The 19,279-nt window shown below is 38.5% G+C and overlaps 1 protein-coding gene across 4 annotated transcripts in view; it reads left to right on the forward strand.

Moving 5' to 3' along the window:
- Positions 1–1,728: 1,728 nt before the first annotated feature.
- Positions 1,729–19,279, forward strand: part of rpap1.L (RNA polymerase II associated protein 1 L homeolog) — a 31,295-nt gene continuing 13,744 nt past the window's right edge. The window contains exons 1-9 of one of the 4 annotated variants that reach the window (XM_018231045.2): positions 1,729–2,158; positions 2,348–2,558; positions 5,637–5,785; positions 9,734–9,826; positions 13,320–13,491; positions 15,733–15,897; positions 16,339–16,524; positions 18,104–18,219; positions 19,107–19,205. In XM_018231045.2, coding sequence (XP_018086534.1) covers positions 2,369–2,558; positions 5,637–5,785; positions 9,734–9,826; positions 13,320–13,491; positions 15,733–15,897; positions 16,339–16,524; positions 18,104–18,219; positions 19,107–19,205 — 1,170 coding nt within the window. In that variant the 5' untranslated portion in view covers positions 1,729–2,158; positions 2,348–2,368. Of the gene's footprint in view, positions 2,191–2,347; positions 2,559–5,636; positions 5,786–9,521; positions 9,596–9,733; positions 9,827–13,319; positions 13,492–15,732; positions 15,898–16,338; positions 16,525–18,103; positions 18,220–19,106; positions 19,206–19,279 lie in introns of those variants that run through there. The other 3 variants (XM_018231044.2, XM_018231046.2, XM_018231048.2) reach the window with 3 other exon arrangements.

The raw sequence follows: 19,279 nt of genomic DNA on the forward strand, positions 1-19,279 counted from the left end.
TATATAAATATGTGCCCTTCAGAAAAAATGTGTTAAAACAAGGGTTTTGCTGGGACCTGAAATGCATTAAAGTAAGGCTGACTGATCAGTGTGTTGTATATTTCTTTCAATTCTAAATGCCTAACATACTTAAAAAATAACTGACAAATATTCTGTACTCCAAACATATACGGTAATTTTATTTATAAAAAAAAAAAAAGATTGCATAAACTGCAGTATCAACAGAAATGAATGATGCAGTCGGATATTGGGTCACAAGCCTATGATTACATATCAGGAGATATAAAACGTATGAAGCTTTCAGCTAAGGTTCCCCAGGAGTGCTGGCCTTTTTGTGTTTGTTCTGGTGCATTTTTCAGGACAAACTAAGCTTTCAAAAATATGCTAGATTTTTGTGGAAAAACCACTATTTATTTTATGTTTGAAAATACAAATGATGTGGGATATTCTGTCTCCAATGCACGCCAGTAACAATTACTGTATGTATAGTTTAATGGAGATTTCTGACAGACCCAAAGCACTGCTCCAGAAATCTACATAAATTCCACTAATAGTAGTTTTTACCCTTGAAAAACATACATTTTGGGAAAGAAATCCAAAAATGGGTATAAATGTCTTCCTACTCCAAACTAGCAAACTGCAAGGCTTTTCTAAAGTTAGTGGTATTGATAACATTTCTGAAAATCACCTTCCAATTTGCAGCATCTTTCTTTTACATAGACCAACACAACTGCTCCCTTGGCTCATTGTAGAGTTATTGCTTCTAACCCTCTTTGATTTCCCCCCTCAGCATCAAGTGGAGCAGTGATTCCCCCCCATCCCAAGATCAAGTGGTGCAATGATTTCCACCACCAGCATCAAGTGGCACAGTGATTCCTAGGGTTGCCATATGTTTGGTTTTGAACCAAACAGTTCGGTTTTCTAAGACTTGTTTGTTTCTCAAGTTTCTGTTCGTTTTCCAGCCTTGTGAAAACCGAACAATAACCTGGCAAGTAAAGGAATTAGCAAGTGAGGTTAATTTCTTATTACAGAAACAAAAAAATCAATCAAAAATAAATAATTAATAAAGAAATTGTTTTTTTAAATTAGCATTGATGCAGAGCTTTCTGGATAACTGATTTCTGTACAATAGATCCCATACCTGTAACTAAAGGATTGGGCTTACTGATCAGGCAGAATATAGATAAGAGATAGGGTTGCCACCCGTGTGGTTTTGAATTGGACATCAAAACTTTCTGTCCGGTTTACAACATTGAGGGCAGAGACACATGGTCAGATTCGGGGATCAGCAACTAATCTCCCCATACTGCCTTCCGTCCAGCTAGAATGTAAATCGCCGTTGGGATGGCACTCGGATCGCTTTGTTCGGGCGACTTCAGAAAACAAAGCACACCAAGTGCAATCCCACCGGCGACTTACATTGTAGCAGGCGGGAAGGCAGTTCGGGGAGGGCGACTAGGGTTCCACCTGGCTGGTATTTTACCGGCCTGGCCAGTAAAAATGATGGCCGATCCCAATGGGGAGAGGACGAATAATCTCCCTGAATCTGACTGTGTTTTTCTGCCCTAAAAGTGATGCTATAACCCACCCTGGAATCATAACTCCACCTATTTCATTGTATCTGCCTCTTATGCTCCACCCCAAATGCTATCTGCCCCGCCCCTTTGTACGGGTTTAAGTACTGGCAAAGGCGGCAACCCTAGTGATTGCCCCACCTCTCATAAAATGGCACAGGGATTCCCCCACCCCAGCATCAAGAGAGTTAGTGAATAATTCCCCCAGAATGTCATGGGGAGCCTAACAAGCTACAATACGAGTTGGCAACAGGGGCCATTAAGTTTTGATCTCACGACGAGTTCGCTGCCTGCCATTTCCCAGAGCAAAGCAGCCGTCAAGACTCAATTGCTACTTTTCCTCCATTTGAAATACGCTCCATGACAGCGAATCCTCCACAGTGCGGTCACATGGCAGAGCACGTGATCGTGATGTCATCAAGGTCCTTGCAGAGTATAGGAGCTCTACGCTTTCATGCAGTTTCTTGAGACAGTAGAGCACGTGAGTACCCGGGAAAGTGTATGTCGTGCTGTTAACCAATGACAACTACTATTTCTTATTAACCCCCCCCCTCGTGACTACAGATCTGCTGGGATTTGAAAATGTAACTACAGGGTCCTCAAATGCTGCCACTGAGTACTATATCCAATATAAATATCCAGTATAATCTTTACTGTAAATCTGCTTGAACTGATGCTTGTTTATTTGCTGATATGAATTGTTACTCCTTGTTCCATCAATAGTAGTAACAGATCATTTATCTGCCTGACACCAATCGCTCTTTATTTTGTAGATGTCCTGAGCAACAAACAAGATGCTGTCTCGCCCCAAACCTGGGGAGTCTGAGGAGGACCTGCTCCAATTCCAGGAACAGTTTCTTGCTGCCAACACATCTGCAGCTGCTAAGGTAGTGAGAAATGCTGATAAAAGGAAAGGAGATGCTGAGAATTCCACACAGCTGTCAGCTCAAGTCACAGGGGACAGAGATGTTGTAACACTTCAGGGTGAGTTCAGATCCGTCTGTGTCGTCTGGATTGTTCTGGAATATCCCCTAGTGGGCTTCTGAAATTATGAGAACATGAAAAACTTTTTTTACTAACATTACTAGCACCTGTATAAGAGAGCAACACGCCAAATGGTATAGCTGGTGGTTCTTGGACTTTATATATATGAGAGGTGGCGATGAAAACATTGAGAAATTAAAAGGACTCTGCTAGCAAGAGCTTACAATCTAAAACACAAAGGCAAATTTGTGGTAGTAGAGGTTCCTCGTTGACTAGATATTGAGAGTGTGTTTTGTCAACCGCTAAACCAGTTTGTAGCACATTTGGGGAAAAAGTGCTAAGGAATTCGGAAAAACCTTTTATTTTAGAATTATTGCACTTTTTTATGACAACATGATTTTCCAATACTTGTTTAGAAATATTTTTTTTAAAAATTTGCTTGTGATAGCAGAAAAAATGGTGGCAGGTCCATGGGTTGCACACAGCAGTATACATATGACTAGTAATATATACTGAGAGCTCCCGCCTCTGACTGTCCTGTGATCATTGTCAGGGAGTTTGGACTCAGTAGAGCTCTGTGTAGGACCTCTATTCGTGCATGTGATCATCTCTCCTTTAGTTCAGGACAAGACTGCAAGTCTCAGCCATACAAGCCCTTTCTACAGTGTGAAAGAAAGTTTGTAGGCTCCATGGATTGTCATAGACCCCACAGTGTCTCTATGTTGGCAATAAAGGAACGTTCCCCAGTCCTTCAACCAAAAAACTTTGTTTTTCTTTTGCATAATGCAAATGTAATTCTAAGCAACTTTCTCTTATACATTGACATTTTTGAGTTATTTTTAAGTGTAATTGTAGTCAAAATCAATGTTCAAAAATCAAACCTTTGTGTTCTCTGTGTCTGACTCTTCAAGTAACTAGTCATGTTTCCCAAAGGTTTTTCTTTTAAATTAGATTTTATCAGCTGCCTTGCACCATTATTTCAGGATTCACAGCCAGGAGTGCACAGAAAAAAATCAGATCTTGCGTTCAGTAGCAATTACATTTACACATACCTTTTGAAAACCATGAATAATTTGTAGGGATGCACCGAATCCTTCACGAAAGATTCGGCTGAATACCGAACCGAATCCGAACCCTAATTTGCATATGCAAATTAGGGGTGGGAAGGGGAAAACATTTTTTACTTCCTTGTTTTCTGACAAAAAGTCACACAATTTCCTCCCACCCATAATTTGCATATGCAAATTAGGATTCGGGTTCGGCCAGGCAGAAGGATTCGGCCGAATCCGAATCCTGCTGAATAAGGCCGAATCCCGAACCGAATCCTGGATTCGGTGCATCCCTAATAATTTGTGATTAATATCACACACCATGAATAATTTGTGATTAATATCACACACCATTAATAATTTGTGATTAAAATTCACTTTATTGGAAAGTTTCTTAGAATTATGCTTGCTTTCACAATGCAAAAGTATCTGTACAGAGGACATCTTTAAAGAATCTTAAAGGAAATCTATACCCCCAAAACGAATACTTAAGCAACAGTTTATATTATATTAAGTGCCATATTAAAAAATCAAAGGGGTTACGCCCCGAAACGTTGCATCTGCAATAAACGAGCAAGGGTTCTCCCTGCTAGAAATACCCACGTTGTGCCGGTGATTCTTTACTCCTTCGCACTGAATTCAAAGGTTGCCAACACCTCCTTCACTGAGCACCGGGGATTTGTCTAGGACAGGACGGCCAGGGTGTGCAAGGGTAATTCCCCCTTTCTTATATTAAAAATCTTACCAAACTGGAATATATATTTAAGGAAATATTGCTCTTTTACATCTCTTGCCTTGAAACCCCATTTCGTGATGATCTGTGTGCTGCTTCAGAGATCACCTGACCAGAAATACTGCAACTATAACAGGAAGAAGTGTTGAAGCAAAAAACACAGCTCTGTCTGTTAATTGGCTCATGTGACCTAAGAAGTACAGTTTGTTTGCTTTGTTTGCCTGCACAGTGAATCGTACAATCCCAGCGGGCGACCCTTATTTTTTAAAATGGCAGTTTTCTATTTAGGATTACCCAATGGCACATACTACTAAAAAAGTATATTATTATGAAAATGGTTTATTTACATGAAGCAGGGTTTTACATATGAGCTGTTTTATGCAATATCTTTTTATAGAGACCTACATTGTTTGGGGGGGTATAGTTTTTCTTTAAGAAATGTCCTCTACTGTATACACAAGGTTTGTCTGCTGAATGTTGCAATTGCTTTCAGTTGTCAGACCTCTGTTCAACCCCCCCCCCCCATGTGTGGGGACTGAAATAATTAAGGATTACTTTGATGCATTTGGCCATCTTAACGGGATAGCTCGCCTATCTTTTAGCATGATGTTGACATTGATATTCTAAACCATTTTGCAATCGGTCTTCATCTTGTATGTTTTGTGGCTATTCTGTTATTTAGGTTTTTATTCAGCAGCTATCTGGTTGCTAGGGTCTTATTTACCCTAGCAGCCAGGCATTGGTTTGAATGACAGACGGATGATTAATAGGAAGGTAAGTAACAAAAAGTAACAATAACAAATAATTGTAGCCTCACAGAGCAACAGCTTCTTGGCTTCTGTGGTCAGTGACTCAATTTGAAAGCTGGAAGAAGGCAGAAAAGGATATAATTCAGAGAGTATGAAAAATAAATCAAGAGGACTAATGGGATAATTTCTAAGAAGGGGGTATTGCTAAAAGTTAAACTAAAGGTGAACCACCCCTTTAACATCCAGTAGAGTATACAGCATGGAAAATCTTTGATTACACAGAGATGAGTCCATTTTAAAGTCACTATATAGCATAAATATATTTTAATATATTGTTGAGGCTATGCAAGCAGAGCATCTGTTACTTTTAATAGGTAGTCAGTTTATATTTGTACCACAATTGTGTAAAAGGTCATTTGTAATGTTAAATGGCAACACAAGCAAATTTGGTTTTAGCCATGCTTGTTATAGCGTTTGCATCAATCATGTGAATTAGTATCCATAATGCTTAGAAGTCAAACAGCTTAATTTCTTTTTTGACTTGTAGAATTTCTTGACTTACCCCCAATTCTGACCCCCGGACCCACCAAGAAGTCTAAGTTTGCAAGAGAAAAAGTTTGTTTTGCTGATGAAAACCCAGAAGATATCTTGGAGCAGCATGAGAGGCACATCACAACCGTCTTTTCAAAAATCATTGTAAGTGGCAAAACTGGGCAAACTATAGCGAATATTCTTCTTTGCAGATCTGTTAATCACAGAGCATGCAAGTGGAAATTCAAGTGCTGGCTGGGTGGGTGGAAGCTGATTTTTGCAACATTGTTTCAATAGTTAATGTAGTCAGGACCTGAAAAGCAAAGGACAGACAACTACTACTTTCAATAAGCCATTACGTTTTACAAAATTCTCAAAATCATTGAAATCTTGTAATCAATGTGCATTGAAAACTTCCTTTTAGATTTCATTTTGATTTCATTATGCTAATTTTTTTTATTCGGGAGAATGTTTACTACCCCTGTAAGAAGTGTTGCTGCTGTTAGCAAGCAAGGCTGAACGCTGTTTTAATTTTTTGTCTACAGTTGAAATGGCTGTATTAAGGGCACCTAATGAAAAAAATGTATTACTGTGTGACGTTTTTTCTGTGGCGTGGCCCTGAACACAGAGACATTGTCATTCAGAGGCAAAGGGTTAAAGGGGTTCTGATGTGTTGATTACATGTACATATTTTTCTACAACATGAATTTATATATGTATTGAAATTCTTCTTGAAAAAAAAAATAATCTTGAAAGAAAGTTCTCCTCTGCTCTGTGCACAATGTGCATGCAGTTTATACCAATGCAAAACCTCGGACCAGGGCCCTGTTATTTTAAAACACTTGGCTTGTACAGGTATAGAACTTATTGTCAAGAATATTCGGGACCTGGGGTTTGTTCTGTAATTTTGATCACCATACCTCAAGTCTGCTAAAAACCATTTAAACATGAAATCAACCCAATAGGGTTGTTTTGCCACCAATATGGATTCATGCGACTTAGTTACCAACAAGTGCAAGCCACGGTTTTATTTTTACTGTGGAAAAAGGAAATCTTTTAAAAAATTACAATTATTTGCTTTGTACAAACATACAGATGCAGCACAACACAATGAAAGGAGAATTCCACTATATATGACCCTAGGCACATAGCCTTCAAGCAGCTTCAAAAATGAACAGAAGGACATTATAAAAAGTGCTTTTAGTGCCACATACATGTTAAGGAGAGATTCATAGAGAAAGGATATAGGGAAGAGAAATTAATGAAAGGTATAGAAAAAGTTAGGCAGATAGAGAGACAGCAACTACTTGTCCCTAAAAATAAGAAAGAGAAGAAAAAGAGTGAGAATAGAAAAGGTCCATGTATAGTAACATCATTAAGAAACATTGGCATATCCTTAAGGGGGATAAGATGAAAAAAATCCTAGTTGAAAAACCGAACTTAATATTCAAGAGAGCTCCAACTATCAAGGATGTAGTATCCCCCAGCTATTTGAGGAGAGTGAATAGTAATAAGAAAAAGAAAAAGAAAAATCCATTTCAAAATCAATTATATTTTCTCCCTCAAAAAACAAAAGGAATGCTCAAAATGTGGGATGAAAAAAGGGGGACACTTTCAAATGCATAATAACTCTAAAAAAATATGAGATTAAAACTTTTATAACTGTAAATAGAAATATGTAGTCTACCGTATCCAGTGTACCTGCAACCTATTGTATATAGGGAAAACTATCTGTCCATCGATGAAGAGATATGGGGAACATATGAGTAATATAAGGAGAAAGAAAACTGGGGATAAGGGGGAATCTGCTTATTTTTATGAACACTGTACATCTGTCCATGGGGGAAATTTTAAAGTTCTAAAATGTATGGCTATAGATGGGGTTCCTAATTTGAGGTGAGGAGGATATAGGGATAGAGTCTTGAGATGTAAAGAGCAAAAATGGATATTTAATTTAAATACCCTTCACCCAAAGGGACTGAACAGTAGATTTGATTTGGCACCTTTTCTGTAATGCAAATAAACGTTTCAAACTGTTTCTGCTAAGCTGTAGGTAATTATTGTGGTGTGGTATTTCTAAGAACCAATTATGGACATGGCCCCTTTAAGAGTAGGGTGTATTAAGTGAGGCAAGATACCATTTCCAGTTTGTCACTGCTTGATAAAGTCTTATAGAAGAGAAATGCGTCGCAGTATCCAGGTGGTTTGTCACTCCTAAGGTTTTTCTACATTTCTGGTGTTTTACTCAAAAATCGTGAAAATCAGCAAGTTGACGGGACTTTGTAAAATGTGAAAATCGGTAAACAGTTGGGTTCGGTGTGAGCAACTTCGCGCTCCAGTTTTGCGCTCCGCAGTGAAAAGCACTCGCTGAGGCATAACAGGTGGCATCTTGGATTTTCGTTAAAGAGGTATCTGTGAAGTAAGCTTTCACGAAAAGATTTGCTGCTAAGGTATCCTGTCCAGCTGTACCCTCGAGGAAAAAACTGTAGCGCAGGATCTGGTGAGATTAATCCAATACTAGGGACCCTCTGCACTCAACCCATTATCAATATATTGATATATGATATATATCCCTTGGTAAAATGTATAATGTAGCAATAGAATTCTTAATGAATCAGATGAAAACTGAATGTAGGACTGGCCAGATATGGGATGACTTTGACGTAGTTGGCCAGCTTAAATATATTTCAATATATGGACAAACAATGCCTTTTTTGTTTAAAGGGTAAGGCATTTTTCAGTAGCAGTATGCACAAAATGTCTCTGTCTCAAATATATTGATAATGGGTTGAGTGCAGAGGATCTCTTGTATCTTCTATATGAATTTTATGGTCACAACCTAATTGCACTCCCACCTAATGGTTTTAAAAATTAGTGGTGAGCACAACTTTTCCTTGTTTGTAACAATCCAATACTAGGGGGCACGTGTAGCTGGAAAGACAGGGGGATATGGGGGACACCCCAGTTAACCCACATAAACACCTTTTTTCCATATACCTCAACATTTGATTACGAGTTGGAGAACTGTAACTCACACCATAATATGCCCAAGTTGGAGAACTATAACTCACACCTATATTGTTCTACATTGAAGCTGTTACAAGACTGGGGGAATCACCTAAATATAACCTAGGAGATTTTTGGTTAATAATTTTTATCACTGTGATTTATTTAAGTGACCACCTACCTGAAATACAATTTTTTCCTTTTTTTAATACTTATCTATTGATATATTTATATTTTTACATATTTATATTGATATATTTAAATATGTTTAGTTCCTGGTCGGCCAGGTTTTAAAGTGGATAAATATTATTGAACAATAACAGTGTATACCTTCAGATGAACTTGGTTCCCAAACACACCTTTAATTAATCTTCCACATACAGTTAAAGGACTAGGAAAGGCAAGAAAATAAAATCCCATTTTTACTTTCTTTAATGAAAAAGAAATCTCCAATATACTTTAATTAAAAAATTTGTACCGTTTTTATAAGAAACCTGACTATGCAGTGAAATTCTCCCTTCATTTACTGCTGTGGATAGGAATTGTCAGATGGTCCCTAACTGCTGAGCAGGGAAACAATCATACTTATGAACAGCAGGGGGAGCCCCCGCCTTACTTCCCAGCCGTGCAGAACTCAAGCAGCTTTGTTTATGACGATCCCATAGCAGCCCAGACCACACTGAGCATGTGCAGGGCCAGGGTCAGGCAAAGATGTTTAACAAAGTTACAAGATGACAGCCTCCTGTGGCCAACTTTGAAAGCATAAATCATTTGTTTGATTAGGCTTGTGGTGCAGTAAGTTCTTGCTTATGTTTAGTATACAAAATACAGCATGTCTAGCCTTATTCTATTTTAGACTTTTCTTGTCCTTTAAATTATTGCCATGCTGGTGTGTGTTGAGAATGGTTCTGTTTTGCATTTTTTTAGATGGGGAAGTGTTCCTCTCCTCTGTGTGTCTGAATTTCCAGGGTAACTTTTAAATATTTGTTTCCTGCATGTCTTCTATGCTTAAAAATTAATTAAACAATACAACAATACAACTAAACAGATTGTACTAAATTCTGTATGTTTTCAAAGCTATTGTATTTTCCCACTTCAATTTTGCAGGAAAGGGATACCAGTGGAGTCACAATCACAGCACCTGTTTCCTCCAGATTACCATTTCCTAAGGTGTTCCACAGGTCACAAGTCCCAAGTCAGGTGAGAAAAATAGACTTTCTTCATCTTTGCCTTGCACTCATAAGCCATGTTTTGGTGCATGCAGTGTGGCTGAATATACTTTTAAGTAGATCAGGGATGCCCATTGTTCAGCCCTGGCAGTTTGGAATTTAGCTGTCCGCAAATATTGGTGTTGGTGAAAATCATCACATTTATTGAAATACACTAGGGTGAGACCATTTTATGGGTATTAAACTCCCTTAATGATGGAAGTGTATTCCCAAAAATGTTGTCTAAACCTAATGTGTCTCAAAGGACCAGTAACATCAGGAAATATAAATACCCAAAATCATTCACTCACTAAGTTCACTTTGTACACACGTGATCCAGTTCCTAACCTTTTGTTTCCTCCACTGGAGAAAATATGTCAAACATGACAGTAACTTTAACCAGTGCAAAAGTCATTCGCATTGTAGGCCTTAGATAGTCTGAGGGCTGCCGTAAGCTTTGCATACAGTAACATGTTTTGTAATGCAAGGTTCTGTGTGGGAGAGAAAGAGAGAGAGAGAGTCTGATCAGTCCTGGAACAGTTGTTGGGGACCTCACCTTGAATTAGCTTCTTGCAATTCAGCAGAGGTCGTTGAAAAAATGGCTTTTGTACTTCCCATCCCCATGTTACTTTTGATGAACCTATAAGCTAACCATCCACTTATTGTTCCGCCTTCCACAAGCATAACTGAGTTAATATAAATGTTGCTTTGTTCCACTTGCATGTACTAAATTCAGTCTTATCTTTGCACATATTTTTTTTAGTAATGACATGTCAGAATTGAACTCTGTGAGCTGAAACTGGGCTAGTGTGCTTTTTTAATTATATTAAATGAAGCTTGTAATCAGTATGTTCTCTTTTTGTTCTGCAAAATAATTGATTTTCTCATCTTTGCTGAGATGCAAACAGGTGTTGTTGTCCAATGAATTTGTAATAAATGTTAAATACTAAATTGTGCCAACATGCTGCAAAAATAGCATGTAGAGCAACATAGGACATATTTGTGACAATGCAGATAAATAGTGGCAAACTGTAGTAGCAAAGCATCATGAAGCTGCCAGTGCCCTTTTATTGCCTTTCATATGAGGAAATGCACTGAACCTGAATTTTATGAAATTCTCTTTATTAAGCATTGCTGCAGAGTCAACTCCACCAGCAATGCTAATTTCTTAGAAATTTACTTTGATTTTTAACAATTTAAAATTCCTTTATTCAGACATCCGTGACTTAGCCTGGAAATATATGATCTAGTGACACAGGCTTCTGTTGCCTAGGAAACTGAAAACCATGATGGATTTCCTTGTGTGCTAAGAAAAGACAGATCATTAGCGAGGAAGCCATGGAGGAGAAATCACTGCAACGAATTCTAATTTCTGCAAACAATGCACTGGCTAAGATTCTCCCTTAAAAACAAGCCCCATGAAACAATCCATAGCTTACAGCCTAGCCGTGGCACAGCAATTTGAAATCCCTCACATTATTTCAGGACTAGTATATTTAAAGAAGAAAAAAAAAAGCTTACATTAAAGGCCCTTTAATAGCCTTTATCTGAATAGGGGTGTAGATTGCAAATCGGATTCTCCAAGTTAAGGATAGTGATTAGAGCCTTACAGATATCAAGTCATAGGGATGCTTTAAGGCTGCTGTTTTTTAGGACTCGACTGGATATTAAACAGTCATATGAAAAAGTTTGGGAACCCCTCTCAGCCTGCACAAGAATTTACTCTACTTTCAACAAAAAAGATAACTTGGTATGTCTTTCATTTCCCGGGAACACCTGAGTACTGGGGTGTTTTCTGAACAAAGATTGTTAGTGAAGCAGTATTTATTTGTATGAGATTAAATCAAATGTGAAAAACTGACTGTGCAAAAATGTGGATACCCTTGTAATTTTGCTAATTTGCATACATGTAACTGTTCAATACTGATTACTGGCAACAGCAAATTGGTTGGATTAGCCTTGAACTTCATAGGCAGATGTGTCCAATCATGAGAAATGGTATTTAAGATGGGCAATTGCAAGTTGTGCTTCTGTTTGACTCTCCTCTAAAGAGTGACAACATGGGATCCTCAAAGCAACGCTCAAAAGATGTGAAAACAAAGATTGTTCAGTATCATAGTTTAGGGGAAAGCTAAAAAACAAGCTATCTCAGAGGTTTAAACTGTTGGTTTAACTGTAAGGAATGTAATCAGGAAATGGAAGGCCACAGGCACAGTTACTGTAAAACCCAGGTCTGGCAGGCCAAGAAAAATACAGGAGCGGCATACGCGGAGGATTGTGAGAATGGTTACAGACAACCCAAAGATCAACTCTAGAGACCTGCAAGAACATCTTGCTGCAGATGGTGTATCTGTACATCATTCTACAATTCAGCGCAATTTGCACAAAGAACATCTGTATGGCAGGGTAATGAGAAAGTAGACAGAGTCGCTTGTTGTATGCAAAAGCTCATTTAGACAAGCCACAGTCATTTTGTAACAAAGTGCTTTGGACTGATGAGACAAAAATTTAGTTATTTGGTCATAACATAAAGCGCTTTGCATGGCGGAAGAAGAACACTGCATTCTAAGAAAAACCACCTGCTACCTACTGTCAAATTTGGTGGAGGTTCCATCATGCTGTGGGGCTAGTTCAGGGACTGGGGCCCTTGTTAAAGTCGAGGGTCGGATGAATTCAACCCAATATCAACAAATTCTTCAGGATAATGTTCAAGCATCAGTCACAAAGTTGAAATTACGCAGGGGTTGGATATTCCAACAAGACAATGACCCTAAAGACACTTCAAAATCTACAAAGGCATTTATGCAGAGGGAGAAGTATAATATTCTGGAATGGCCGTCACAGTCCCCCGACTTGAATGTCATTGAAAATCTATGGGATGATTTGAAGCAGGCTGTCTATGCTCGGCAGCCATCTGAACTGAATTTTACTGAACTGGAGAGATTTTGTATGGACGAATGGCCAAAAATTCCGCTATCCAGAATTCAGACACTCATCAAAGGCTATAGGAGGCGTCTAGAGGCTGTTACATTTGCAAAAGTAGGCTCAACTAAGTATTGATGTAATATCTCTGTTGGGGTGCCCAAATTTATGCACCTGTCTAATTTTGTTATGATGCATATTGCATATTTTCTGCTAATCCAATAAACTTTATGTCCCTGCTGAAATACTACTGTTTCCATAAGGCATGTTATATATTAAAAGGAAGTTGCTACTTTGAATGTTCAGCCAATGATAAACAAAACTCCAAAGAATTAAGAGGGGTTTCCAACTTTTTCATATGACTGTATATCAGAATATAATTTTATTTGGAAACAATACATGGATAAAAACAAAATTTCTATTGTTTTTCTTATAATGCTGTTAGGTAATATTTAGCAGTGTTCTGTAGCTTTCTGTTGCATGTCAATATGCGTAAATCTTTTTTAAAAAAGTGTGAAAATGTATCCGTAAACTTGCAAACCATTTGATTTTTCGCATTCCAGGATTTACCCTGCACTGCCAAAAAAAGTATCTTTGCCCAGAAAATGGCAGCCAGGAAAACTGCTGAGAAAGTGAAGGAAGGATCACTTTCCAGCCCTCAGATACTTTCTTGTTCTATGGCGACTCCCTCCAGTGCCTTGTCCTCTAATGTGATTAAATCAACATTATTGCCAGGTAACCGAATACAAATTCTGTAAGAATTAACATCTCATTCATTCATTGCACATACATCACATGTTGCTGTGTATAATGTTTGTTACTGAAATCCACTTTTACAAAGTAAAACACATTATGGCCTCTATTTAAAATGCAGACTTCTTGCTTCACAGAAACCAGATATACAATAATTTCAGGGTATCTCCATATTGATGGTAGCCTTTATCTTTCATTATTTCACTGCAATCCTTTCCATTTGCAGTTGGCTCAGTTTAATCACAGAGTGTTATCATCAACTCCCCAAGGTTTACAGGGGGGCCGAAACTAGGGTAAGGCAGGCAGATTTGGTACAGACTCCGTGCCACCACTGCTGCACCCTAGGCACATGTGTCTTTTGCTGGGCAATATTGGGCAGATGTGATTGTTTGGCCCTTGGGCCAAAATATTAGCTCACAACATTGGGATTGTAGGGCATTAAAGTACAGTTGGGGCAAAGAACCCCATTGGCTTATTGGTGCAGTCCTCACCTTCCCACCAATATCGATTTGATTTTAGACAAGATGTTGGTCAGGCAAGTGTATGTATGTATGTTTGTATGTATGTATTGTCTGTTTTAGTTGTGTTTATGATTGTATTGTGTGACTGCAGTTACACCAGTGTTTATATAGGAAAATTTATTGCAGCATCAATAGTCCTCTTAAATGTCGCCTTCACATAGAAGTAATTATACATAAATATATAGATAGGTATGCACACTCAAAAGAAGGCAAGTATGGTATATTTAAAATAAAGTTTTACTTGTTTATGCAAATAATACACACAAAGCCACAATAGTAGGCCTGTATAATACAATACATAAGCTTACATGGTATATACCTAACGTTTAAACATAGCCACAATTACATAACAGTAAACAGTAAGTATTACAATTATACAGCAAGGAGCAGATACACCTACCACCAGTATGAGAATGGCCCCAACGTTTCGGCGTAAGCCTTTGTCAAGGGGATTCCCCTTGACAAAGGCTTACGCCGAAACGTTGGGGCCATTCTCATACTGGTGGTAGGTGTATCTGCTCCTTGCTGTATAATTGTAATACTTACTGTTTACTGTTATGTAATTGTGGCTATGTTTAAACGTTAGGTATATACCATGTAAGCTTATGTATTGTATTATACAGGCCTACTATTGTGGCTTTGTGTGTATTATTTGCATAAACAAGTAAAACTTTATTTTAAATATACCATACTTGCCTTCTTTTGAGTGTGCATACCTATCTATATATTGTTACGTTGTGGGGTACCCATTGTAGGGGTACCCTTTTGATGTTTGCACCTCTTGCACTGTTTACCTACAGCATTTGCTGAATTGGTGTGCCCTCCACCCATTACTAAATTCTGTATTAATTATACATAAATAGGCAGATATTGACTGCTAACAGGCTTTGTATAGCTCCCAAAACAATAGACTGGCTGGAAAATACCATTGGCTGAGGAATGAAATGGGGAAAGTTGTGGGGGCTGCATGGACCCACATTATGATGCAATTGCTGGTTGGAGGACAGAGTGGATGTATTGGTCTAGATTTGGGCAAAGACTGCTTTAGTTGGCAAACTTGTTTAAGTGGACCTGTCATCCAGACATAAAAAGCTGTATAATAAAAGTCCTTTTCAAATTAAACATGAAATCCAAATTCTTTTTTTTTTAATTAAAGCGTTCATAGTTGTTGTAAAAATCTCAGCTGTCAATCAAATATTGCCTGCCCCTCCTCTATGCCTTATACACAGAGGCGGGGCAAGCAATTACTTCTTTCCATTCAGCAATTCCTAGATGTCACTGCTCTCATTCCCCCAGTTCTCTTAACCATTTAATTGTGTAACCAATGCATGGGGATGGACATCAGGTCCCCCAAACAAAAAAGATTCTGAGATGATGCAAGGCTTGCCTTAATACCAGTGTCCACAAAATGGCTCCTGCCCGCTTGCTATAATTATGAGTTCCCAGACTGATGGAATCAAGATTCAAATCATTTATACAGTGTAATTAAAGTTAATTTTGCTTGACTAACATAATAAAATAGGGGTTGGAATAATTTTTTTTTAAAGTAAATTATTTATTTTTGTTTTTAATAAAATGAGCTTGATGTTCCTAAATGTCCTAATGACAGTGTTCTAATATTTCAGTTAAAAGCAGCCAGCATCAATGACCAGACCAGAGCTTTATAGTCATTTTATCATATACATTGTTTTTTCTCTTCCAGATGCAATGGATGTAGATAAACCTACTCTGATTACTGGACAGGGTCTTGGAATCTCAGCAGGTCAGAAAGAAGCACAGAAGATTCATGAAGATAACATGAAAAAGCTGAGATCTTTGTCCAAAGAGGAGATAATGCAAGAGCAGGAGAAACTGCTTTCACAGCTTGGTAGGAGCACAAAAAAATCCTATCTCCAAAAAATGGTTTCCCCCACCAATAGAACCTGCACTCTTTGGGAAACAATTCTTTTGCTGAGCTCCTGGTGCGGACAGGCATGTTGTGGCGCTGATGATAGTGCCACAGTTTCTGCTAATTATGCATGTGTGTGACGTCATACTCATTATTTGTGTGAACACCATTAAACATGGCTGCCTGTACCGGGAGCTCCCTCCTGGTGAAGACGGCATAGCACTTGCAGTGGGCAAATTTTTTGGGGGAAAATGTTTTGGGTGATGGGTGTCCTGCACTGCACTGCACTCTGCTGTCCTCTTTTTCAGTACTATGCAGCATTCATACTTTGTGCTTCTACTTATTCTTATGTCTGTCAATCTGTGGTGCATCTCACTTGTGTTGTTAATGTTTTTGTTAATGTTTTTTTCATGTGTTAAGACCCAAAGTTGGTGGCCTTTTTGAAATCGAAGAAGGGCAAGGAACCCACTGATTCCAGCAGTGTTCAAGCGTCACAGGAACCCAGAACTGTTCACTTAGAAGAGCCACAATATTATTCAGAAGAGGATACCTCTGGAATGAGTAGAAGTGGAAGTGGAGAGAAAAAAAGGGCAGTTGCAGTTTCAGGTAATCTGTCACTTGTGTGGCAGGACCTCTGCAGAGCCAATCAATAGCACTAAATCTCTGGGGATGAGCTCAGCATGTGAAGCAAGACAGAAAGCATATGTATATTAATTGCAAATGGGAAATGTTTAAAGCAACTTTGAGTGAAAAATGTATCCCTTTCATAAGCTGAGTTAATTTCCATTTATTTTCCAGTACAGTATAAGGGAACAGTTTGTACGCTCAGAAGCTCAGAACATTCCTCCTCTGCATATTTGTATTTGCAAGCACACAGCCATTATTCATACATAAATATGTAAATAGACATCTAAAATTACCACTTTTGCTACATAAATGAAAGTAATAAACACTAGGGGTGCAGTACACCAAGATCTAAGGCAACACTTAGAAATAAAGAACTTAAAGGTAACAAAATGCGTGTAGCATTTATGTTTTTTATGTCCCAAGAATGTTAATTGTATGGCAGACGTACTACCATTCCCATGGTTCCCCAGTTTTTTGATGCATATGGGACACATGCTGTCTTTTTAAATGTCTGGCCATATATTCTATTATACATTTGTCTCACATTTCTTTTGTATCTTTGCGTGGTTATTTGGCAAATAATTTAGTTTCTTTTTTGTCTTTTTCAATGATTGCTTTGGATATAATACTAAGCCAGTTTTAATGCTCTGTCTAGATATTTTCAAATATCGGAAGAGTTTTCTCTTGAAATTAACATTTAGGGGCAAATTTACTAAAGAGCGAAGAGGCTAACGCTAGCGCAAATTCGCCAGCGTGACGTCATTTCGTTACTTTGCCGATTTACTAACGGGTGCTGGCGTAAATTCGCTAGCGAAGTGGACCTACTCTAGCGCTACTTCGCACCCTTACACCAGGGCGAAGTTGCGCTATGGTGATGGGACGTACCTACGCTAATTCACTAACTTGCGCATTTTACTGAACGTTACCTCTTGCGCAAGACTTGTCTTTGCCACCTCAAACCAGGCGAAGTGCAATAGAGTCCCAAAAAACGCTGGTGTCTTTTCCCTTTTTAAGGGTGATAGGCTGAAAAAAATCGTAATTTTTTTTGGGGGTTACCCTCCTTCCCCCCTAACATATGGCACCTAAACTATACAGTGGGCACATGTATAGGGCAATATAACAAGTTTATTTTATTTGATGAAGCTTTCCCAGGCTTGTGTAGTGTAATGTATTTGCTGCTACATATACGTCCATTGTACTTTAACTTGGAGCCTTATGCAAATTAGGCATCGCTCACGTAACTTCGCTTTCCTTGACGAATTAATGCTAGCGCAACTTCGCTAACGTTCGCCTCCCTGAGCGCAACTTCGGATTTTAGTGAATTAGCGTGCCCTGGCGAAACTTCGTCTGGCAAAGTGTGGCGAAGCTTGCGCTAGCTAGGTTAGTGAATTTGCCCCTTAGATTGATGCAGAAAGGCAGATTAATAGGAATGGGTCTGGGATTTTCCTATTGATGACCATTGTACTCACTGTTCAACTGCATGTAAGCTCACTTTAACTTGGTAAACCAGTTAAATCAAGGATTTGACCTTACATGCCTGTGACCTGTTTTTGTTTAGCTGATGATCTCCCTGTGAAGCCACAGAAGGAATGGGTTCACATGGACACCGTGGAGTTTGAGAAACTGGAATGGATAAAGGATCTTCCACTGACCAGGCAAAATAAAACAAAGAAGGTCTGTGTTCACTCTACCACACATGAACACGTTTATCCTGCTATTTCCTTTCCTAAAATTTCCTACTATTTTTCCTACTATTTTTGGGATCTAACATGTGTCTGCTAGTGGGAATAGATACTTTAGAGTGGGGGTCCCCAACTTTTTTTACCCATGAGCCACATTCAGATGTAAAAAGAATTTGGGAGCAACACAAGCATACAACATTTTCCTGGTTGGCAACAATTAGGGCTGTGAATGGACATTTGATAGCCCCCTGTGTGGGTTGGCAGTTTATAGAAGGCTCTGTTTGGCAGTACACCTCTTTTTTATGCAACCAAAACTTGCCTCAAAACTAGGAATTCAAAAATAAGCACCTGCTTCAAGGCCACTGGGAGCAACATCCAAGGGGTTGGTGAGATACTGGTTGGGGATCAGTACTCTAGAGACCCTCTTACTGCCTCTGATTCCAGACCAACAAGATATAGCTGCAGAATCAGCAAGGAGAGAATACACAAATTTGTATAGCCCTCCTGAGCCAGTTTTTGGTAATAATATATTTGGCAGCATAGTCAGCTGCCTAAAAGATACTAACCAATGTTCCTCTAAACCCCAACAACTTGTTTACTTACTATTCATATTTGGAGGTGCACTCCGTTCCCATGCTGCTTCCACCACTCACATTCAGTGTTTAACATGATATTGAAAGTCTTAAATCTGTTTCAAGTGGTGGTTCACCTTTCAGTAAACTTTTGGTATGTTATAGAATAGCCATTTCTAAGCAAATTTCTTTTTAGGGTGAGCAAACCCTTTAATTAAATCTGTTATACAAGAGCCACAGTGGAGGAAGTAGCTGACATTAGAATAAATTAACTATTTCTTATATTCTTTTTTTTTCCTGTTTGTAGGACATGCAGGCAAGATTTAGTCTGAAAGGAGATTTAATTCCTCCAGATTCTGAGATCCCAACTCACATGGGCTTGCACCATCATGGAGAAGAGTCTGAGGTATAGTTGGGATTGTGCTGCTTCAAGTTAAAAAAACAAAAAATACAAATTGGATAAAAATATTATACATTTGC

Source organism: Xenopus laevis, chromosome 8L, assembly GCF_017654675.1.
Source record: "Xenopus laevis strain J_2021 chromosome 8L, Xenopus_laevis_v10.1, whole genome shotgun sequence".
NCBI lineage: Eukaryota > Metazoa > Chordata > Amphibia > Anura > Pipidae > Xenopus > Xenopus laevis.